Source organism: Scatophagus argus, chromosome 7, assembly GCF_020382885.2.
Source record: "Scatophagus argus isolate fScaArg1 chromosome 7, fScaArg1.pri, whole genome shotgun sequence".
NCBI classification, from domain to species: Eukaryota; Metazoa; Chordata; class Actinopteri; family Scatophagidae; genus Scatophagus; species Scatophagus argus.
Genome location: NC_058499.1, coordinates 2,383,533 through 2,402,028, shown reverse-complemented (window position 1 = coordinate 2,402,028; position 18,496 = coordinate 2,383,533). Strand labels below are relative to the sequence as shown.

At 46.6% G+C, this 18,496-nt stretch overlaps 1 protein-coding gene across 4 annotated transcripts in view; it reads right to left on the bottom strand.

Moving 5' to 3' along the window:
* cttnbp2 (cortactin binding protein 2) overlaps window positions 1–18,496 on the bottom strand; it is a 76,199-nt gene that overhangs the window by 21,254 nt on the left and 36,449 nt on the right. For all 4 annotated transcript variants that reach the window (XM_046393474.1, XM_046393472.1, XM_046393473.1 and 1 more), the window contains 5 exons: window positions 14,920–15,150; window positions 8,726–10,157; window positions 5,268–5,555; window positions 2,046–2,145; window positions 84–234 (listed from right to left, as the gene is read on the bottom strand). In XM_046393474.1, coding sequence (XP_046249430.1) covers window positions 84–234; window positions 2,046–2,145; window positions 5,268–5,555; window positions 8,726–10,157; window positions 14,920–15,150 — 2,202 coding nt within the window. The remainder of the gene's footprint in view (window positions 1–83; window positions 235–2,045; window positions 2,146–5,267; window positions 5,556–8,725; window positions 10,158–14,919; window positions 15,151–18,496) is intronic.

Genomic DNA, 18,496 nt, shown 5'->3' with positions numbered 1-18,496 from the left:
GTGACAACCTGTCAACAAACAAACAAAGACCACATTAACATCTGAGAAGCAGCCAGTTCAAACTGCAGGTTGTCTCACTGTACCGTCGTGGTCCACGAGCGGTCAGCTCCGGCGTTCAGCAGGACGCGGACACAGTCCAGCCTGCCGGCCTCGCAGGCCAGGAAGAGAGGAGTCTGTCCCCCCGCCGCCGCCGAATCCACGGCAGCTCCTGCAGCCAGCAGCACCTCCACGCAGCTGGACGGAGGGCGAGGGACACATGAGAAAGACATGCATACATCCACACTACACAAATACACACAGTGACTCACACACGCAGGAGGAATCTGACCAGCGCATTTATTTCATGGACCTTATTTGTCCCTAACACCCGTTAATTTTGTGTTGAGACCCTTTCAGTGTTTGCTTTATGTGTTGTACAACATCGTAAAGACTTAAGTAAATGTCTCTTTCAACTTTATGCTTTCAGTCAGCTTCACTGAACTCAAAGTCTAAAAGTAGACTCAAGCTACACTACACTGACACCTTCATCGACATCAGTGCACAGGAGGGCGGATGCCGAAGAAAACCGAAGAGCCGCAGCAGTTCCTGTTTTGTGGCCGTGCGATTTTAAGTTATCTGACCGTCACTCTTTTACTGGTAAACTTTCATACATTTTGTTGCAAATGTGTTCTGGTTATTAACCCGTAACAGTTAGACTTTAACACTTTAACAACCAGGAATCTTTCCAAAACTGCTTTTGTGCTTTTGACAAAAACTTCAAAAAACTTCAGTTAACGATGATGGGTATACGTGACACATAATACACGGATCCACACGCTGGCTGCGCTCTGCCCGCGATCCCGGAGACGAAGAACAAACACACTCTGAAGCCGCGAGTCCGAGCAGCTGCTGCCCAGACACAAAGGAGGACGGCAGCAGAGGAGATCATCTGAGGAGAACCGAGTCTGCCTGCTAACACGACCACCGAAAAACCCCATAAAATAAACTCACACTGCGTGTGTGTGTGTGCACACGCGTGTGTGTCAGCATGCCTTCTGGATATCCTGCCCTCCCCCCGACTTTAAAAATAACACTGTGATCAGATATTACAACACTGCACATTCCCCAGCTGGTCCTCGGCATCGTGTTTTTGGCAGGAACAGACACACAAACACAGTAGCTGACAGAAGCGTCCGCCGCCTGAGCTTCATCCCAGCCCACAATGCATCAGGATCAATACCATGTGATCAGAGCTGCGCGCGTCACTGAGAATCACGACAGCTCTGGTGACGTTCGAGGAGGGAAACTTCAATCAAACTGTGAAAACGAGTGACAGCTGCCCACTTTAAGTCCTGAAATCGACCCATGAAGCTTCCCCACGTGATGAAGAACCGTCCTCATCCTCACAGCCTACGCTGCCAGGAGGTGACCACGAACGATGTTATGACCGTTAAATTTCATCGCACCTTTTCATGTTACACCTTTGCATCAAATTATAGTGAGAAGTGTCATCGAGTATCGCTATAAATACACAGTATTAGTATTTATAGATAAAACTCAAATATTACTCATTAAATGTTGGGTCAACCAAGAAAATTTAGCAAACGTTTTACTTTTATAATCATTCAGTAAGACGCAAAAGTTCTACCTTCTCCATGCGACAATGATGTTCTCTGTTTTACGTATCTGTAAATGAAATATTTAATCTGGGACTTTCAGGTGGTATTTTTCACAATCCTGACATGTTAAAGACTAAACAATTAACTCATTAATGGAAAGGAAGCTGACAGATTGATTTGAGGATCTTAAATCGTTCTGCTCAGATTAAGATTAATCTTAGGTTACTGTTGAAGCACATCCTGTAGTGAAAAAGGCAAAATTCAATATTCAACACAAGTCACTGTAAACTATGTAAGAGCTGCTGGTTAGGCTGTGGGGAGCAAAAGCATGATTTTAGCTTCATGTATTTGTCTGCGTGTGTGTGTGTGTGTGTGTGTGTGTGCGTGTGCACGTGTAGTCGGGCTGGAGGCGTTAACAGCGGGAGAGGAAGAGCCGAGTGAGCTCACCTGCTGTGGCCGTGGGCGGCAGCAGAGTGTAAAGGTGTGAATCCATTTTCGTGCGACACATCAGCGGACGACCCTGAAGACAGCAGCAGCTTCACACACTCTGACGGAGAGAGAGAGAGAGAGAGAGAGGAACACGGCGATGAGGAGGCCTTCTGTCGTACACAGTCAAAACTCCACCGCCACGGGGAGACCGATGAGTAAAAACACAACAATCACAGCCTGCAACCTCACAAAGACGACTGACTGACAGCAGAGCACAGCATCCACTTCATCTTGTTGCCATGGATACGGTAGGTAGCGCAGCAGATATGCTGGCAAACGGCCTCCAAAATCTGTTAGTACTTTACGAACGAGAGCTTTTTTATTAACCGCTTGCATTAACTGCCATCAACAACGAAAAGCGAACAACCGTCTTAGCATTCAAACGCTACGTGTCCCGTGAGCGTTAGCCTCAGGTTGTCCATGTTTGAGTCTCCATTCATCTCCGAATATGAACAGAAACTCCCAGCAAAATGTTCCAGCTTCTCCCAAAGACTGATGAAAGAAAGCCTTTATGAGAAATTACTGTGCACATTAGAAGCTGCTGGAGCAGAAGTGGGACAGGACTCCAGCTCTCAGTGCTGCATGTGACACCAGCCCGGACTAAAATAGTTTCCCATATAGATCACTGAGCGGCACGCCGGGCGCTGCGAAGGCACCAGAACAACATACAGGATCCACACAGACGAGGCAGATGAGCGGAATACATCAGGTGTCTCCTTTTATTGGCCTCCTGTATGCTTCAGGTTTCCACTATAGTACTGTGTACTGTACAAGTACCACTGCACAGTAAAAATAAACGCGCATCACTCTGTCATTACGGCAAAGCTTGTGGTTTCCGCATCAGAAAACTCAACCATCTGCACGTGGGCTTAAACGTGGACACACACAGGAAGTGACGGAGGGGGAAAACGGTGCTCAGCCAATCAGACGACATGGAAAACTTGTCATCTGATCGGAAAAATGACAGTCTGTGTGTCCTCTGTGTAGGTCCACCTGTCCACCTCACAGCACAGCTGCCCTTCAGCTGCATCAGTCGCGTCAATGGATCAACGCTTCCCCACCGCGTTCCTGAACGTCTCAGCAGGGAGGGAAATCCTGACTGAACTGCCGTGTGCGTGTGCGTGTGTGTCCACAGATGAATTAATTATTCTGTGTGTGTCTGTGTGTGTGTGACTGCACACTGCTGATTGCGTGTCAGCTGAACGAGCTCGCAGTGGACATCCGTTCCGAGGTTACAGGCGTGACATGACAGCCCATCTCATGTAACGGCAGTCAGCATAACGTGATCAGCCGCAGCTCATACGACTACAGGATTCACGACAGCACACGGACAGCGTTTATCAGCGCCGCGTCTTTGTCCCCTTCGTCCACACACACAGGTTTACCGCTCGCCAAGGCTCCTGCGTGTTCAGTCTTCGGTGGTTTGCTTTGATGATCCGTTTGGCACCACAAGAAATCACAAGAAATAAGAGTCAAAATCGCACAAATGAAAGGTTCAAACCAAGAGCAAAACATTTTTCTGTCAGTGCTGAACTAATCTGTCATCGCTGCAAAAAGGGGTGAGTTTATGACATGCTTCCTCTGTCTGAGCGCACACTTCTAATGCTAAACCTTTACAGAAGCCTGAACTGAATTTTCTTCACTGCAACACATAAAACAAGTCAAGTTCCATAAAGGCTCTTCAGTGACAAAAACACAAAAACCATGTTTGATTCGGCTGAAATGATAATCCCAGACCATGTTTCTACAGAGTCTGTAAGCTGCGGTCAGAAATCCGGCGGCGGTGGCGGTTGTGGTTAGAATCTCTTGCAAACAGAAATGCTGGAGGTTTGATGTCTGAAACATCTGAGTCAGGCTCCTTCTGAAGGTTTCTTTTGCACGATATTCACTTTGGATCACCCACAGTGAGCTGCTCTGGGAAAGTGACTAAACGACTGAATGAGTGAAACAGATGAATCTCCTTTAGGGGAGGCCTGTAGTGTCCAACCACTGACTCTGTTCTCTCATCGGAGTAAATCTTCCTGCTCTTCACTTAGCAGAAGGTCAGCTGAGCAACTTTAATACACTACACGGACAAAAGTATTGGGACAGCTGGCCATCACACCAACAGGGACTTTGATGACGTCTCATTCTAAACACACAATGCAGTGTCACACCTGAGGAAAGAATCTTGCTCCAGTGCCACACCTGATGGCTGCTGACAGACAGGTGTGTTTACAGAGCCTCCACACGGTTTGTTTGTGCTGGTAAGAACGACGTCAGTGAATGAAGGAGGGAAGTGAACTCCTCTGAAGGATCTCATGTTATCCTCAGTCTGTAAACATAACCGCTGACTGATCACGCAAGAAAATAACAAAATTTATTTTTCAGTAAATAATGATTAAACAATGTAAACAAGGGTCCATTTTCCATTTAAGCGCAGTAAAAGTAAAAACACATGTGTAACTGTGTGTGTGTACACATACTGCATATCTTCTTACAGACCTACTTTATAATCATTATTATGTGGGTGTCTTATGATCCTCTAAGGAAAGCGTCATGCATTTCATTCAGCGGTGCTCACAGAACAATCAATCCTGCATGAAATCTTTTGCATTTTGATGCATCACCCTCTCTTTATCAATCGATACCCATCAGTACAAGCCTGCGGGCGTTCCTTCAAGGCTACCTTTTCAAATCAATCGAAAACCACTGACCAGAACCACAGACAGGGATTCCATCTACACTCAGCCGCTCGCTGCAGGAGGATAAACACAGTCCTTCTGCAACCACAAAATATTATTTACCCAAACACCAATACTGGGCATACAAGAGTTTGAGAAATCTGCACGTCTGTGAGAGTCATATCATCGCTATAGTAATAAACACAGCTCCCCTGCAGCCACTTCCAACAGGACTTTGACCCGTCAAGTCTGCATCATATTTTAATCTCTGCTTAATTATTTGACATTTTCATTTTCCCAACACGACGATCTAAAGAGTTTCGGTTTAGCTCCTACGCCCTCTGCAGCATCTCAGGAATGAGATTTTGTTAAGAAAATAAACCTGGGCCAAGAATAATGGAATCAGCTTGTAAAATTTTAAGCCACAAATTCAAGTTTTTCTCAGCTCACTAAAAAAGTTTTTTGTAATATTTAGTCCACTTACAGCAGCCCACCAGTATTGATTGATGTCAGTTACCTGTGTGTCCATTCTGAGCAGCAGCAAACAAGGCAGAGGTTTGGTTGTGGTTGTGGTAGATCTGGCGTTCTCGGTCAAGATGATTGGGTTTATTCTCCATGGCGGTGGTAGAGGTGGTGTTGGTGGTACAGGTGGCGTTGGCGATGGTGGTCGGGTCTGGTTGGTTAAGCAGCATTGACAATAAAGTGACATTTCCCTGGGAAGCAGCTTGGGGAAGCAGGGGGCGCCCGCCGTCCAGGGCAGCAGGCCCACCGCCGCTTAGAGAGGAGACTACGGAGGGACACCAGCCTGCAGGGGGGAAGGAGGAGCAGGAGCAGCACAGGTTAAACTAGGAGGAGGAAGAGCAGGAGGAAGCGGAAACTTCTAGAAGTGCTGAGCAGGTAGAGCGAGGGTGTGCAAAGGCGGGTGGGTTGGCGGGGCAGGAGATCACATTTCAGTTCCACATATACAGTAATACAGTGTGTTCTGTCTGAGCAGCAGGGAGTTACTGTCATGTACCCCGCTGGGCGGGTAAAATTAAAATTAAACCTGAAGACACTTTGAAAGAAACTGTATTCTGTGCATGCAAACACCATAATAACACGTACACAGATTAAACGTATGTCTGATTTAACGAGATAAAAATAGGACAGAAAGTGCTAATAAACAGTACAGCTTTCAGCTATGGTTTCAGCTATGGTGTTTGTATGTGCAAAATAACACATGTTGCGTTGAACTGCAAAGTCTGCCATCTAATAAGTCTAAATACCCTTCAGAAGAACTCACTTTGATGTAAAACTGAAAATAATCACTCGCTTTTCACCAGTTAGCTGACTTGACTGAACATTAACAAAGTGTGTCCTGACATGCTAACTGCTATGCTAACAAGAGCCGGTGAAATCAAACACTGAAGCTCATGGAAGAAGCCACACAGCCAGCTGATTTCTGTTGCTGTTCTTGGCCAAATCCCATGTGGTGGACGGTTACGTTCTGAACAAAATCAACAGGATTACGGGAGGATTGTGAGGAAGCAGGTAGTCGGGTTTTGTTTCAGCTTTAGATGGAAGTCATCCAGCAGCACTGTGGTTGAGCTGAGATTATCTTCAGATCTGCTAGAAACACATTTAACAAAAATTTCAAACTCTAATTCAAAGCTTTAAAAATAAAACAAAGTACAAGACTCCTGATTACTTCCTTCAGTCATTTGCATATTTAGTTTCTATAAATGCAGAGAAAACTTTATTCCCCCAAACTTTTCCGGGAATCTTGTTCATCATATTTTTGGACACTCTGGAGTCACCACTAGCATACCAAAAATGATGAAATCTCATGTGAATGGTTTGCCACAAAAAGCTTTACCATCTACATATTTTTGAGCTTAAGAATATGCAACTTTTCACTCCTGCACTGGAAGTAAATTCAAAGCTTTTCTCGGCTGTTGTCACAACACAAGAAGCCTCTGACGGTTGAATCTACAGGCGAAGTACGCTGCTGCTGCTGCTGCTGCTGCTGACAAAAGAGTGCGTCATCGCATGAAGATCCTCCTGTCCAATCGTTCACTCGTGATAATCACACAGTGGACGGATAAAAACACACACATTATTGAGAAGGATGTGGTTGCAGTTATGCAGCATTTTTTTTTAAATGATTAAGCACAACAAATAAAGGAAGTAAAGAGCAGAAAAAAAGACTTAAGTTGCTAAAACTGCTAACTGGGACAGAGATGCTACTTTTAACCGTGGCTTTATATGGCTGCTCTGAGACAGGAAGGTCAGAAATAACTCAGAAAAAAGGAGGAATGGAAATTTGCCCCACAGACTGAAAGGGTATACAGACGAGACTAAAGAAAACGTTCAGCAGAGCATCTCAAGGACATAAATAATGCTAAAGGCAGCCACCACGGCGGCGCTCTCTCTCTCTCTCTCTCTCTCTCTCTCTGGGTGGGTGGTGGCGAGCAATAGAAAAAGTACAAAGGCTATGAAAACAGGTGAGATTGTGGACCTGCTTTTAGACTGATAAATACGTCTGGAAGGAAAGAGCAGAACGTCTCCGAACGGCACCACAGCTTTATCAGATCCATCCCATTTCTACCTGAGAGATGCTGCAGTGAAAATCAATCAAATCCAAAATGTTGGCGCTAACTCGATGTTCACATGAGATCAGTGAGCTTTAACATTAGTATTGGAATGTTAAAGAACATTCTACTACTAAAGAATTCAGACAGTCTGTAGGGGCAATAATACGACCATCTACTAAAACATGTTTAAGTTTCAGTGAAGTTGCACATCATTAATGATTTGTGTCATGTTAAGTGTTTTGTCTTTGGCAAAGCACTCCGTTAAGTGACCGGATAGAGCAGCTTTAACAGCAGCATTTAACATGTTTAAATCATCTGCATGCAAAGAACAGGACTCTCACAGATCACAAATCTGTTGTCTCATATTTCACAAGTGGATCTGAGGTTAATTCCAGTTTATAACAACTTGCGTCTTTTTGTCTTCATCGTCATTTCATTCAGATATGAAGACTGGGGAACGCAGCCAAATATTTCAGAGGTCAGGAAGAAGTTAAACTGCGATGGAAGTGGACAATGGACAGTTTAGCCAATAATTTCTGTTGTCTCCTCTTCCAAACTTGTCTGGCCATCTGACGCTCTCGTGTCTTTCCCCACCTGGCCCAAGTTGAAGTTTATTGCAGAAGGAAATGACTCCCAAGCCCATCCTTGTAATAAACTGGAATTATTTTTATATTTTTTTTAATCATACCACACAGTAGAACCAAGCATAGAGCTATAAACACAGCACAGGGCAAATATAAATGCTAATATATGCATACAAAACGACACAGAGAAGAGAAAGAGGTCAGGAAGCCAGTGGATGTCAATGGACGAGTTAATGGAAGCTGTAACAGGAAGAGTGCAGGAAGCAGAGGTGCGGTCACGGCATGCTACCGGAGGACGGAAAAGGGAAGGGGAGGAGAGAGCAGCCTCTGGCATCAGCTTCAGAGAGGACAGGGGTTACTGGTAGGGAAGCCTACAAACCGGTGGGGAACATCTGCTTTGCCTCAGTTCGCCCTGATATGGCTAACCTCTAGTCTCTGAGCAACAGTCAGGCACATGTTAGTGACATGTTGTCACTGTCCGCTGTTGATACTGATTATGAAAGGGCTAACGTGACAACATGGGAGGCAAAAGGTGCCCAGAGGGAGGACATATTAGGAGAAAGAGAGATGAGTCGAGAGAGGATGCAGTGAGCGACATCGGATCTCGCAAGGTAATTTAGAGGTGAGGAACAGAGTCAGCGACATAAACTGAACTGACCCATGTGCTATTCTGTGTTGCATTCCTGAGGTTAGACCAGTATCCCTGTGGCATGATCGCTATGCTAGGCCAGGCTAGGCTAGTGCCCTGGAAAGAAAGTCAAAGAAAAGAGGCAGTGGGGAGAACTGGAGGGAGATGGAGCATGGAGGAGCCCCTTTACCTGATGCTGTTGCCAGGGGGCTGCCTGCTGAGGCACGGGAGCTACGGGAGGATGAAGCACTAATGGATGAGGAGGTGGAGGGGGGGTTTATGGAGGAGGGACTACTGACAGCGGTGGCAGGGCTGACGATGGGAGGACACTCTGCACATGCTGCTGCTGGCTGCCGTTGAGGGCCCCGGCCAGGCCCCGGGGAGCGAGAGGGGGAACAGGAACCCACCTGAGAGGCCGCCAGGGCTGGGACCAGATCCAGGGCGGGTTTGGGCGGCAGCTGGGGCGTGGCTGGTTTTAGTCCAGCCCCAGGGGAGCGGCTGCTGTCCCCCACCACCTTGATGGGTGGATGAGGAGGAGAGGGGGTCTGGGAAAGCCCTGGCTTTTTGGGAGGGATAGGGGGAGGGTTTCCCCGGTCGATCCTGGCCACTGTGGGTGACTTGAGGCCAATGGGATGGCTCAGGCGGCCGGGGAAAGGGCCTCCTTCTGAGGCAGAGTGGGGCAGGCCTGGACGCAGGGGTCCGGCACCTCCTGCAGGAGGGCTAGTGAACCGTGAAAGGACCTGCGTGACAGTGTGGCGTGCTTGCTGCTTGGCGGCAAAGTTGTCTCGGTTGGTGGGGGAGAGGTCACGGGCTGGAGGACTCTGGGATGCCGTGCCATTTTGGTCCTGTTCCTGGAACTTGTAACGGGCCGCCTGGACACGGGGGCTGACTCCGCTAGGCAGGCCATGAGGGACCTGGCCCTCCGAGCCATTCTCTGCCTGTGCCAGTCCTCCTGAGCTGCTGTGGACGATCCCACGGCCGGTCGTCTTTGGCAGGCTCAGGCCCACATAGTTGGCAGGGGTTGGTTTGACGGGTATGGTGAGGGGGGTCTTCTTGGGACCCTCCACCTCAGTGGGGGGCAGGTCAGTCTGGCAAGACGCCGTTCGGGAGCTGATGGGCTCCGTGGCTACAGAAACAGACGTCAGAGCTTTCGGTTTGGGTGGTGGGCTGGTGGCAGCAGCAGGTTCTGCTCCAGCAGCTGCAGGTTTGGCGACAGCGGAAACATCCTTCGCATCGCCCTGTTCAGTCCTGAGCTGTTCCACCTGCTGCCGCAGACTGTGGCTCTCGGCCTCCTCGCGGCCCAGCCTGGCGCGCAGCTGTTCCCGCTCTGTGTCAAACTCCGACAGCTGCTTTTCCATCTTGGCTTCCATCTGTTGGCTACGCTGCCGCTCTGTGCTCAGCTCTTCCTGCAGCCGGCCAGAGGTGCGACTTTCCTCATCCAGGCGAGCCTGGAGCTCGTCAAAGCGCTGCGACTCTTCTACCACCCGCGTGGCAAGCTGCTTGCACTCGCGCACCAACATCATAACAATGTGCTTGTTCTTCTCGCGCTCGTCCTTCAGCTGTGCCGTCAGCTTGCGGTGTTCCTGCTCCAAACTCTGGAGCTGCAGCTTCTCCATCTCCAGCTAGAAGAAAAAATACAAATAAAATCAGAGGACAGCAGCACAGATCAATACACATACACACACACAAAAAAGGATATCAAGAGATCATAACACAGGTTTTAGGCATCCTTGTTGGGCTTGATCGATCTGCACAAACACAGCTTTTAACTAGCGCTGATCCCTTAGGTGATCCAGGGAAAAGTAATGGTCAACAGCTTTCACAATCAGTTAATTATTTTTCATTTACAGGGAAAACACATGAAAATTCAATGTTTTAAGACAAAAGTAATTGGACACATCTCTTAATTACTGAATTCAGGTGTGGTTTGGGGCTGTTCCTCAGGGTTTGGGCTCGGCCTCTGACCTCCAGTGAAGGGAAATCTTAATGCTTCAGCATACCAAGACATTTTGGACAATGCTATGCTTCCAACTTTGTGGCAACAGTTTGTTGAAGGCCCTTTTCTATTCCAGCATGACTGTGCCCCAGTGCACAAAGCAAAGCTCCATAAAGACATGGTTGGATGAGTTTGGTGTGGAAGAACTTGACTGGCCCACACAGAGTCCTGACCTCAACCCCATCCAACACCTTTGGGATGAACTGGAACGGAGATTGTGAGCCAGGCCTTTTGGTCCAACATCAGTGTGTGACCTCACAAATGCTCTACTGCATGAATGGGCACAAACTCCCACAGAAACACTCCAACATGTTGTGGAAAGCCTTCACAGAAGAGTGGAAGCTGTTAGAGCTGCAAAGCTGTCTGTGTGTTTACAATGAGATGTCACTGTCCCTGTTTTGTCTACTTTTGTAGACAAAAAGTGTCCCAATACTTTTGTCTATATAGTGTATTTTTTTATATTTTAACCACAAAACATTAATTTCGGGGGAAAAAAAAACAAAAAGTAGAAATTAATCACTAAATAAATTTTCATCTCCATCCCAAGCTTCAGCATCACATGTGAACAAATTCAAGGGTCATAAATTAAGTGTCTTCAGTTGAGGAATTACCACATGACTGTGACAGACATGTGACACCTTTTCCTGCCTTTTTCACACTTTTTCATCTGGAACAAATCAAACCGACATACTGTAATGTAATGGGAAGGCCCATTTCACACACTTCAGATGCAACCATGAAGTCACCTGTTTCATCAGTAACCCATCTGTGACACACTGCCAAGCTCAGCACACCGGGCATCAAATGCACCCTGAAAACCTCATCAATCACCTGAACACAAACAGCGTTTCAGCTTAGTCTGTAACTGACTATTACATTCCAACATGCAACTGCTTAAATCCTGGGGTGACACAACCATCCATATTTGAATACTGAGTCATTCGCTAGTCACAAAGCTAAAATGAGCCGAACAATTTTGTAAAGAAGAACATAAACAAACCAGATTAATCAAATGAGCCAGACAAAATCGCTACATTAAACAGACAGGCAAGATAAATGGATATTTACACAAATAAGACACTTTATTAATCCACGGGGTGGCTTGGGGGAAAAGTCTAATTTATCCACCCAGAGAGACACGGCGTCTCTGCACACGGTTGAGTTTTGATGACTTGTCAAAGCCCTGGTCTCTATATCTGGAGCGCCGCTGCTATTGTTAGCCCAGAGCTGGCTTCACAGAGGGCAACAAGGCTTAACTGGGGCTCTCCACCCAATTGCCAAGCCCCCATCACTCTAACAAGCTTTAAACAAAAGAGTTGACACCCCCACCACCCGTGTCCCCGAGGAGACCCCTGTTTCTCCGCTCCCCTACCATCAAGGGGGACACATCACCACCAGATGATGCTGAGGAGGGGCAAGGGGTTAATAAGCAATGGGGACTGTCAAGAAAACACCATTATTTTTACTCAAAATGAGGTATTATAGCTAGCCGCTAACTGGGTGAGGACCATGCCTGTTGTAAAGCAGTGCAGACTGACAACAGACTGGATTAAAACAATTTTAAATCATGTAGCTACGTTACAATTCTATCCTATCGAGTATTCAAAGTGCTCTCCAACACAGGCGTAGCTGAGTCAGTGATCGGTCCCGCATGTGCTGGTCTGGCTGAGGAGTCCTACTTGATCATGACAAAGAAGGACTCGAGCCTCTTGACATGACATAATGCAGCACACTGGAGTGGTTGACCTTTCTTACTTTTCTTTAATGTGTACAATCTTTGCTCATACTTCTCATCCGTATGCATGAGTTCATTCTGCCATCATCTACAGTGAAATAATAATGACATTTAAGTGGAACTCATTTCTGCGGAGATACCTTGCGGGCACCTCGTGTGGCACCTCTGGTTCTGCTTAATGAAATAGTTAAATTAAGCTTACAAGTTGAATCGTTCCTCAGAGGTCTACCCTGACACCTGAAAGGCTCAAGCACCGAGGTATGAGCTCACAGGCTGAAGCAGCCTATTCAGCTACTGAGGAAAACTGGGTGTGAGAGAAGAAGGAAGCCAAGGAGGAGGCCTGAACACTATTTTAAGATGAAGGAATTTCAGCACCAGCGGTCACGACCTTGTCTCCGAATTCAGCCTCCCAACACAATATCAACAACACTTCAGCAGCCATGTTTGCCCACAAAACCTAACAAATGCAGTGTTTCTTCATCGCTGTTCGCACTGGGGAGGGTGGAGGGGCTTCCTCAAACTTCATGACTGATTCATGGAAGGGAAGAAGAGGGAGGGAGGGAGGGAGTAGGGGCGTCTTCATTATGCCCATAAACCGATTCCGAGTGTGTTACGTGTAACTGGCTGTCCCGCCTTCAGCTTGCCTAAGACCTCATGGATAATTCAACAACTTACTCACAGGAGAAGCACAAGACTGGAAACGGTTGGAGGGGATAAAGATAGCACGGACAATCCTGGTGTAATTCACTCTACCCAGCAACCAGAAGATCCCTCTGAGTGCACCGAGTCTGTGTCTTTCAGCAGCGTCGGCCTCTTGTTGTGTCATTGGTCACTTTGAAAGGTCCTGACAAAACCGCTGATCCCTGCCTGACGGGTTCCTACCCTGCTGTGGACGAGTGAGGTACAACTGTGCACTCAGCGGTGATTTATTCTGTGCTCGAGAGGGTAAACCGTTATTTTGTGGTTGCTGCCTCTCCGTTTCGAGGCTCAAATGGAGCGAAACCTCTCAAGGTCAAAGTTGTGTTGCCAGGCTGTTTGTGATCAGCGTAAGCATCAAATCAAGGCGTAAGCATCAGAAAGTGCCAACTATTAAAAGTTAAATAACTGGTCAGACTCTCGGGCTTGTTCACTTATCATGCATTTGATCATATTTCTGAATTTTTCAGGATTCAATTTCTTCAGGAAAACTTTTCTAACCTTGGACTAAATTTTATTAAACTTCTCTAACATCGATTCTGTGAGCTCATTTTTTTCTTTAAACGAAAAAGGAAAAACAAACGTAGGAAAAGCACATCGGCATGTGTAGGCGAGAGTACCATGACGAGGGGTCACGATGGGGCCAGAGCTCACCAAAATAAAAACTGTGCATCGTACATCCGCATTAGACGGCCAACAGCAAACACACACACTAAACCACAGCCCCGAAATCCATTTAACCAGCCTTCCTGTCAGCACAGCCGCTTCCTACCTCTCCCTTCATTCCACTGCTTCCTTCTTCCATACCTCCTCCTCCATTTGGCTCAAAACTACATCATCTCTGTTATCATCACAGAGTTCACGGACAGGACACACACACATACACACACACACACACACACACACACACACACACACACTCGCACAGTATTTTCTTTTCTATTCCTCACCCACGTTCATCCTGTCAGCCTCTCACCCAAGCGCTTTCACACATCCATATTCCTCATCACAGAGGGAGAGGGAGAGAGAGGGAGAGAGAGAGGGGAGGGAAAAATGGGACAGGGCCATAGCAGGCATCTGGCTGCCCAGTTAATCATGGCCACATAATCCCAGAGAGACCCAAAACAAAACACACACTCGTAAACACACACAAGTAACCGTCAGAAACAGAAACGACACACCAGAAAATAGGAATTAAGTTCACACACACACACACACACACACACACACACACTGATATTCCTATCTTTCAAATTCAAATAATAACCCTGTGCACACACACCAAAAACATTAATGCACACGGACAAGCATACAAATTTCTCTCTGCCATGTCGTCTTCTGCAGAGATTTAAGTCGTGAGTAAATAAACACAGTCTGTGTTGCAGCAGGAGAAATCCCTGCTGATGTAAACACTGACATGTCTTATTTTTGTTTACCTTCATTTAAAATTAGACTGATTCATTTGCTGCCATTAAACAGATTCTACACAAACAAAAGGTCATAAATGATGCATATTTTAAAATGCAATTGATTTTCAGCCGAGCTACTGGTCTTACAGCTCCAGTGTGTAGGAGACGTCTAGAGGTGAGGTCGCAGACCGCAGCCAACCAAACGCCCCTCGTCAGTGGCTGCTAAAGCGTCAAAGATCTTCTCTAGAGCCACTGTGTGGTTTGTCTGCTCTGGGCTACCGTAGAAACATATCAGTGCATGGCACTGACTGCAAAGCACCGCAGTCGACTCGCTCAGATCCGTTGTGACGTCCAAACATAACGATTATTGCTCCAACGACTGAAATGTGCGCACCGCCTTGAGCTTTCAGTGTATCAGCTGGCCAAAGAGGCCATAATGGATCAATAAGTTAGTTTAAATTCAATTTCAAAGTGTGGATTCCCAAATTAAACCACACCCGCTAAGAGAACCCCGTCCCCCCCTTTCCTCCTCCCCCTCGGTGTCTTACCCTCTTCTGGCGGCTCTCGGCGGCGGCCAGCTGGGCTGACATGCGTTCTTGCATCTTCCTGCAGTGGGCCATGACGGCCTCCAGCACAGAGATGGGGCTGGAGCCCAGGGGCCGCCGCTCCTTGTCTCCTCCGGGGACCCCGCACTCAAAGTCCCTCTGGAGCGCCAGGAAGGGGTCGGTCAGGCTGTAGTGGCCGTATCGCTCTTGGAGAAACACCTCCTTCCTCTGAGCCTGGAACAAACACGATGGGGAGAAAATGTTATTGGACTGGTTCATCATATGGACCAAAGGTTTGGATTTGATTCTTTATTCAGATCAAGAATCAATAAAATCAGTTCTTCATCGCCGTGTTTCAGAATCTGCTCATCACTCAGTCTATGTGTTATATGTGAATGTGGACATTAATGAGTACATTTAACTTATGAAACAACAGGGTATTTTTTTATTTTTTATCTCTCCAGGACTCTAAAAATCATTCAAATGAGACAATCTAAGATGGAAAAATCTGCCGTCCCCTGAACTTTTGATGAAATCAAAATGAGACATCAGTGTTTTCCAAAGCCGCTGAACATTTGGTATCAGGAATTAAACGCTCATGACTGAAAAAACAGCACGCAGCAAAGTATCAGGCCATGATGCAGACCCTGAACCCCCACACGACTCCCTCCAGACCACCATGAGCCGCCTGCCCGACTCCACAACCACTCAGCACTGCAGCGGGCAGCGCAGCTCTCAGGTTACACCGACAGACGGAGATCTGAGCTGGTCGGAGGGTGACGTAGATCAGACCAGACCAGGTATCCCAGACCAGGTGTCCCAGTCCAGGTGTTTCCACCAAGTGCCTGCAAAGGCCAAACAAAAACTGGCTTTTTGTGGACAACCTAGACGAGTCTTGAATGACTGTGAACCACCACCATGACTGAAAAATCCTTGAGCTGCACAGCTGCAGCCTCTCGTGTTTATCATTCATCTTCCAGCTTTGACTTCCCAGAGAATGTAAATAAAAGGACATTCAGCAGACGAATCGCAAGCCCAAGACGGCCCGATGAAAAAAAAACTAATCTAAAATCTTGTGTAAAATCCGATTTAAACTTTCTTCTGGTCAACATTTATCTCATTTTACACATTCACAGGGATGAGCACCACAAACCAATAAAGTTAAAGAAAAAACATCCCTGTATCAATGAGGAAGTGCTGTGCCTCTGAAAATACCACAAAGATAAAAAATAAAAGATAAAAGTTTGGGGGGTCAAATGAGGAAGTTTAACCTTAAAAACACCGGATTTACTGTCATCTAGTATCATCTTTAAGTATTTGTATGTCCTCCTTTTAATTTATTCACTACACAAATATTTATTATGTACACATTAATGAAACTCATCTTCTCTCAGCATTTCAACCACTTTTGCTGTTCACACATGTGATCACAATAAAGCTGAACTGAGCTGGGTTTAATATCGAAACCTGCCCTCCCCGTCAGCCTCCCACCCGTCCAACAACCCAGCCAGGACTCGAGGTGGGTGCTCGCCCTAAACAGCTGGGGGGATCGTTTGGTGAGATCCCGCCGATTAGTCAGCGGGATAAAGCTGCTGTAAAGTGCAGCGTTATCCAAACTGCTGGCCCTCGCCACAGCTCCGTAACATTAGCCCCGTCAAAACTTGCTCTTAATCATTCAGACCACAACCAGATGACCACTCGCAGTAATCCAACGGTCAAATAACACCCGACCAAAACCCACTTGGCCCGCAGCACAGCAGCTGCACAGAGACCAAACCCTGTGACCATAAGTGGCGCCGAGCAGGAGGAAAAACAGCGTGCCGCTAAAACCTATGCAGTAAAGGTGTTCTGATTAAGCTCAGATGCTGTGCAAAGTCACTGGAGTGACGTTTGAGTTTTGTGTTCGCTTTGCAGCTTTGTACGTGTCTTCTGCATGGTTCACTTTCAAGATGCTTCTTTTGTCCAACACAGTCGAAAACCCAAAAGTCACGAGTGACGAAGAAAATCCTGACCTTTCAGAAGCTGGAACCAGCAAACGTGTGCTATTTCTGCCTGAAAAACGATTCGTGGATTATCAAAATAGCTGGCAAATAATTTTCTTTCGATGGACAAATCAATTAATCGACCAATTGTGTCAGCTCCAGTGTCGGCTTATTTTAGAGGAGAGAGAGAGAGAGAGAGAAAGAAATGACTGGGAAACTTTCACAAAGCAGTTCACACCAACAGGCCTGCAGGAAACACGTCACACAGACTTCGTATGGAGCTGAAGTGTCGATGTCATAAAAGGTAAACGAATAAGAAAAACCATCAGGACGGGTTGAAGCAGGTTTTCAAATGATTTAAATCACTGAGTCACGTGTCGTTTCCCTCTCACGATGTCAACTGCAGGCGTGAATAAAACAGCTTTTATTTGAAAGAGTCATGATTCATATCTATCAGCGGCAGGAGGCTGGTGAGGGAGGAATATTTAATAACTGGGCGAGAGACGTTTAAATTAAATGTGGAGGCGAGAACAAGACAAAGAGCCAGAGTGGGAGAGACTGAACGACAGACAGCAGAGGCCAGCACGAACAAACGCAGGAAGGTGTTGCAAGATGCTTTGCCAAAGAAGGAGATGAAGCTCGGAGAGTCAAGCAACACACACACACACACACACACACACACCATGAAGATTGATGGTGAAGCTCGAGAAGACTGAGGCAGCTCCTGATGCTGATGGCTGACTGTAAGCAGGCCAATATAAACACACAAAGAGGGGTAGGGGTGTGTGTGTGTGTGTGTGTATGAGTGTGTAAGAGAAAACCAACAGAAATATACAGAAGTTAGTGTGGACAAAAAAGGGGAAGTGAAGCCGAAATTTATCTTCAAATACACTTTACAGACAAAAAGCCCCTGACCTCCAGTGAAGGGAAATCTTAATGCTTCAGCATACCAAGACATTTTGGACAATGCTATGCTTCAAACTGTGTGGCAACAGTTTGTTGAAGGCCCTTTTCTATTCCAGCATGACTGTGCCCCAGTGCACAAAGCAAAGCTCCATAAAGACATGGTTGGATGAGTTTGGTGTGGAAGAACTTGACTGGCCCACACAGAGCCCTGACCTCAACCCCATCCAACACCTTTGGGATGAACTGGAACGGAGATTGTGAGCCAGGCCTTTTGGTCCAACATCAGTGTGTGACCTCACAAATGCTCTACTGCATGAATGGGCACAAATTCCCACAGAAACACTCCAACATGTTGTGGAAAGTCTTCACAGAAGAGTGGAAGCTGTGGAATCCTGCGGAAGGCTCCAGAGTACATAATGGAGAGAGACTCGCTGCCATCTTTAAACTGGCCTTTAACTCCCAGGATGCTCCTGTAAATATTTACACAAGACTAGAATGCCTTCATCTCGGCTCTCCAACTGCTGACGAGGGTCACCGCTCATCACCATGAATGGTTTCAGTTGTTTAAATGTATTCACAGCCAAGAAAAAAAAAACAACAAAATACTGCAATAACCCACAGGCCCCAAACTAGTCATCTTGATCTGCTTCTGCTTTTGTTTCTTTCCTTCGATTTTATTTTATTGTTAATTT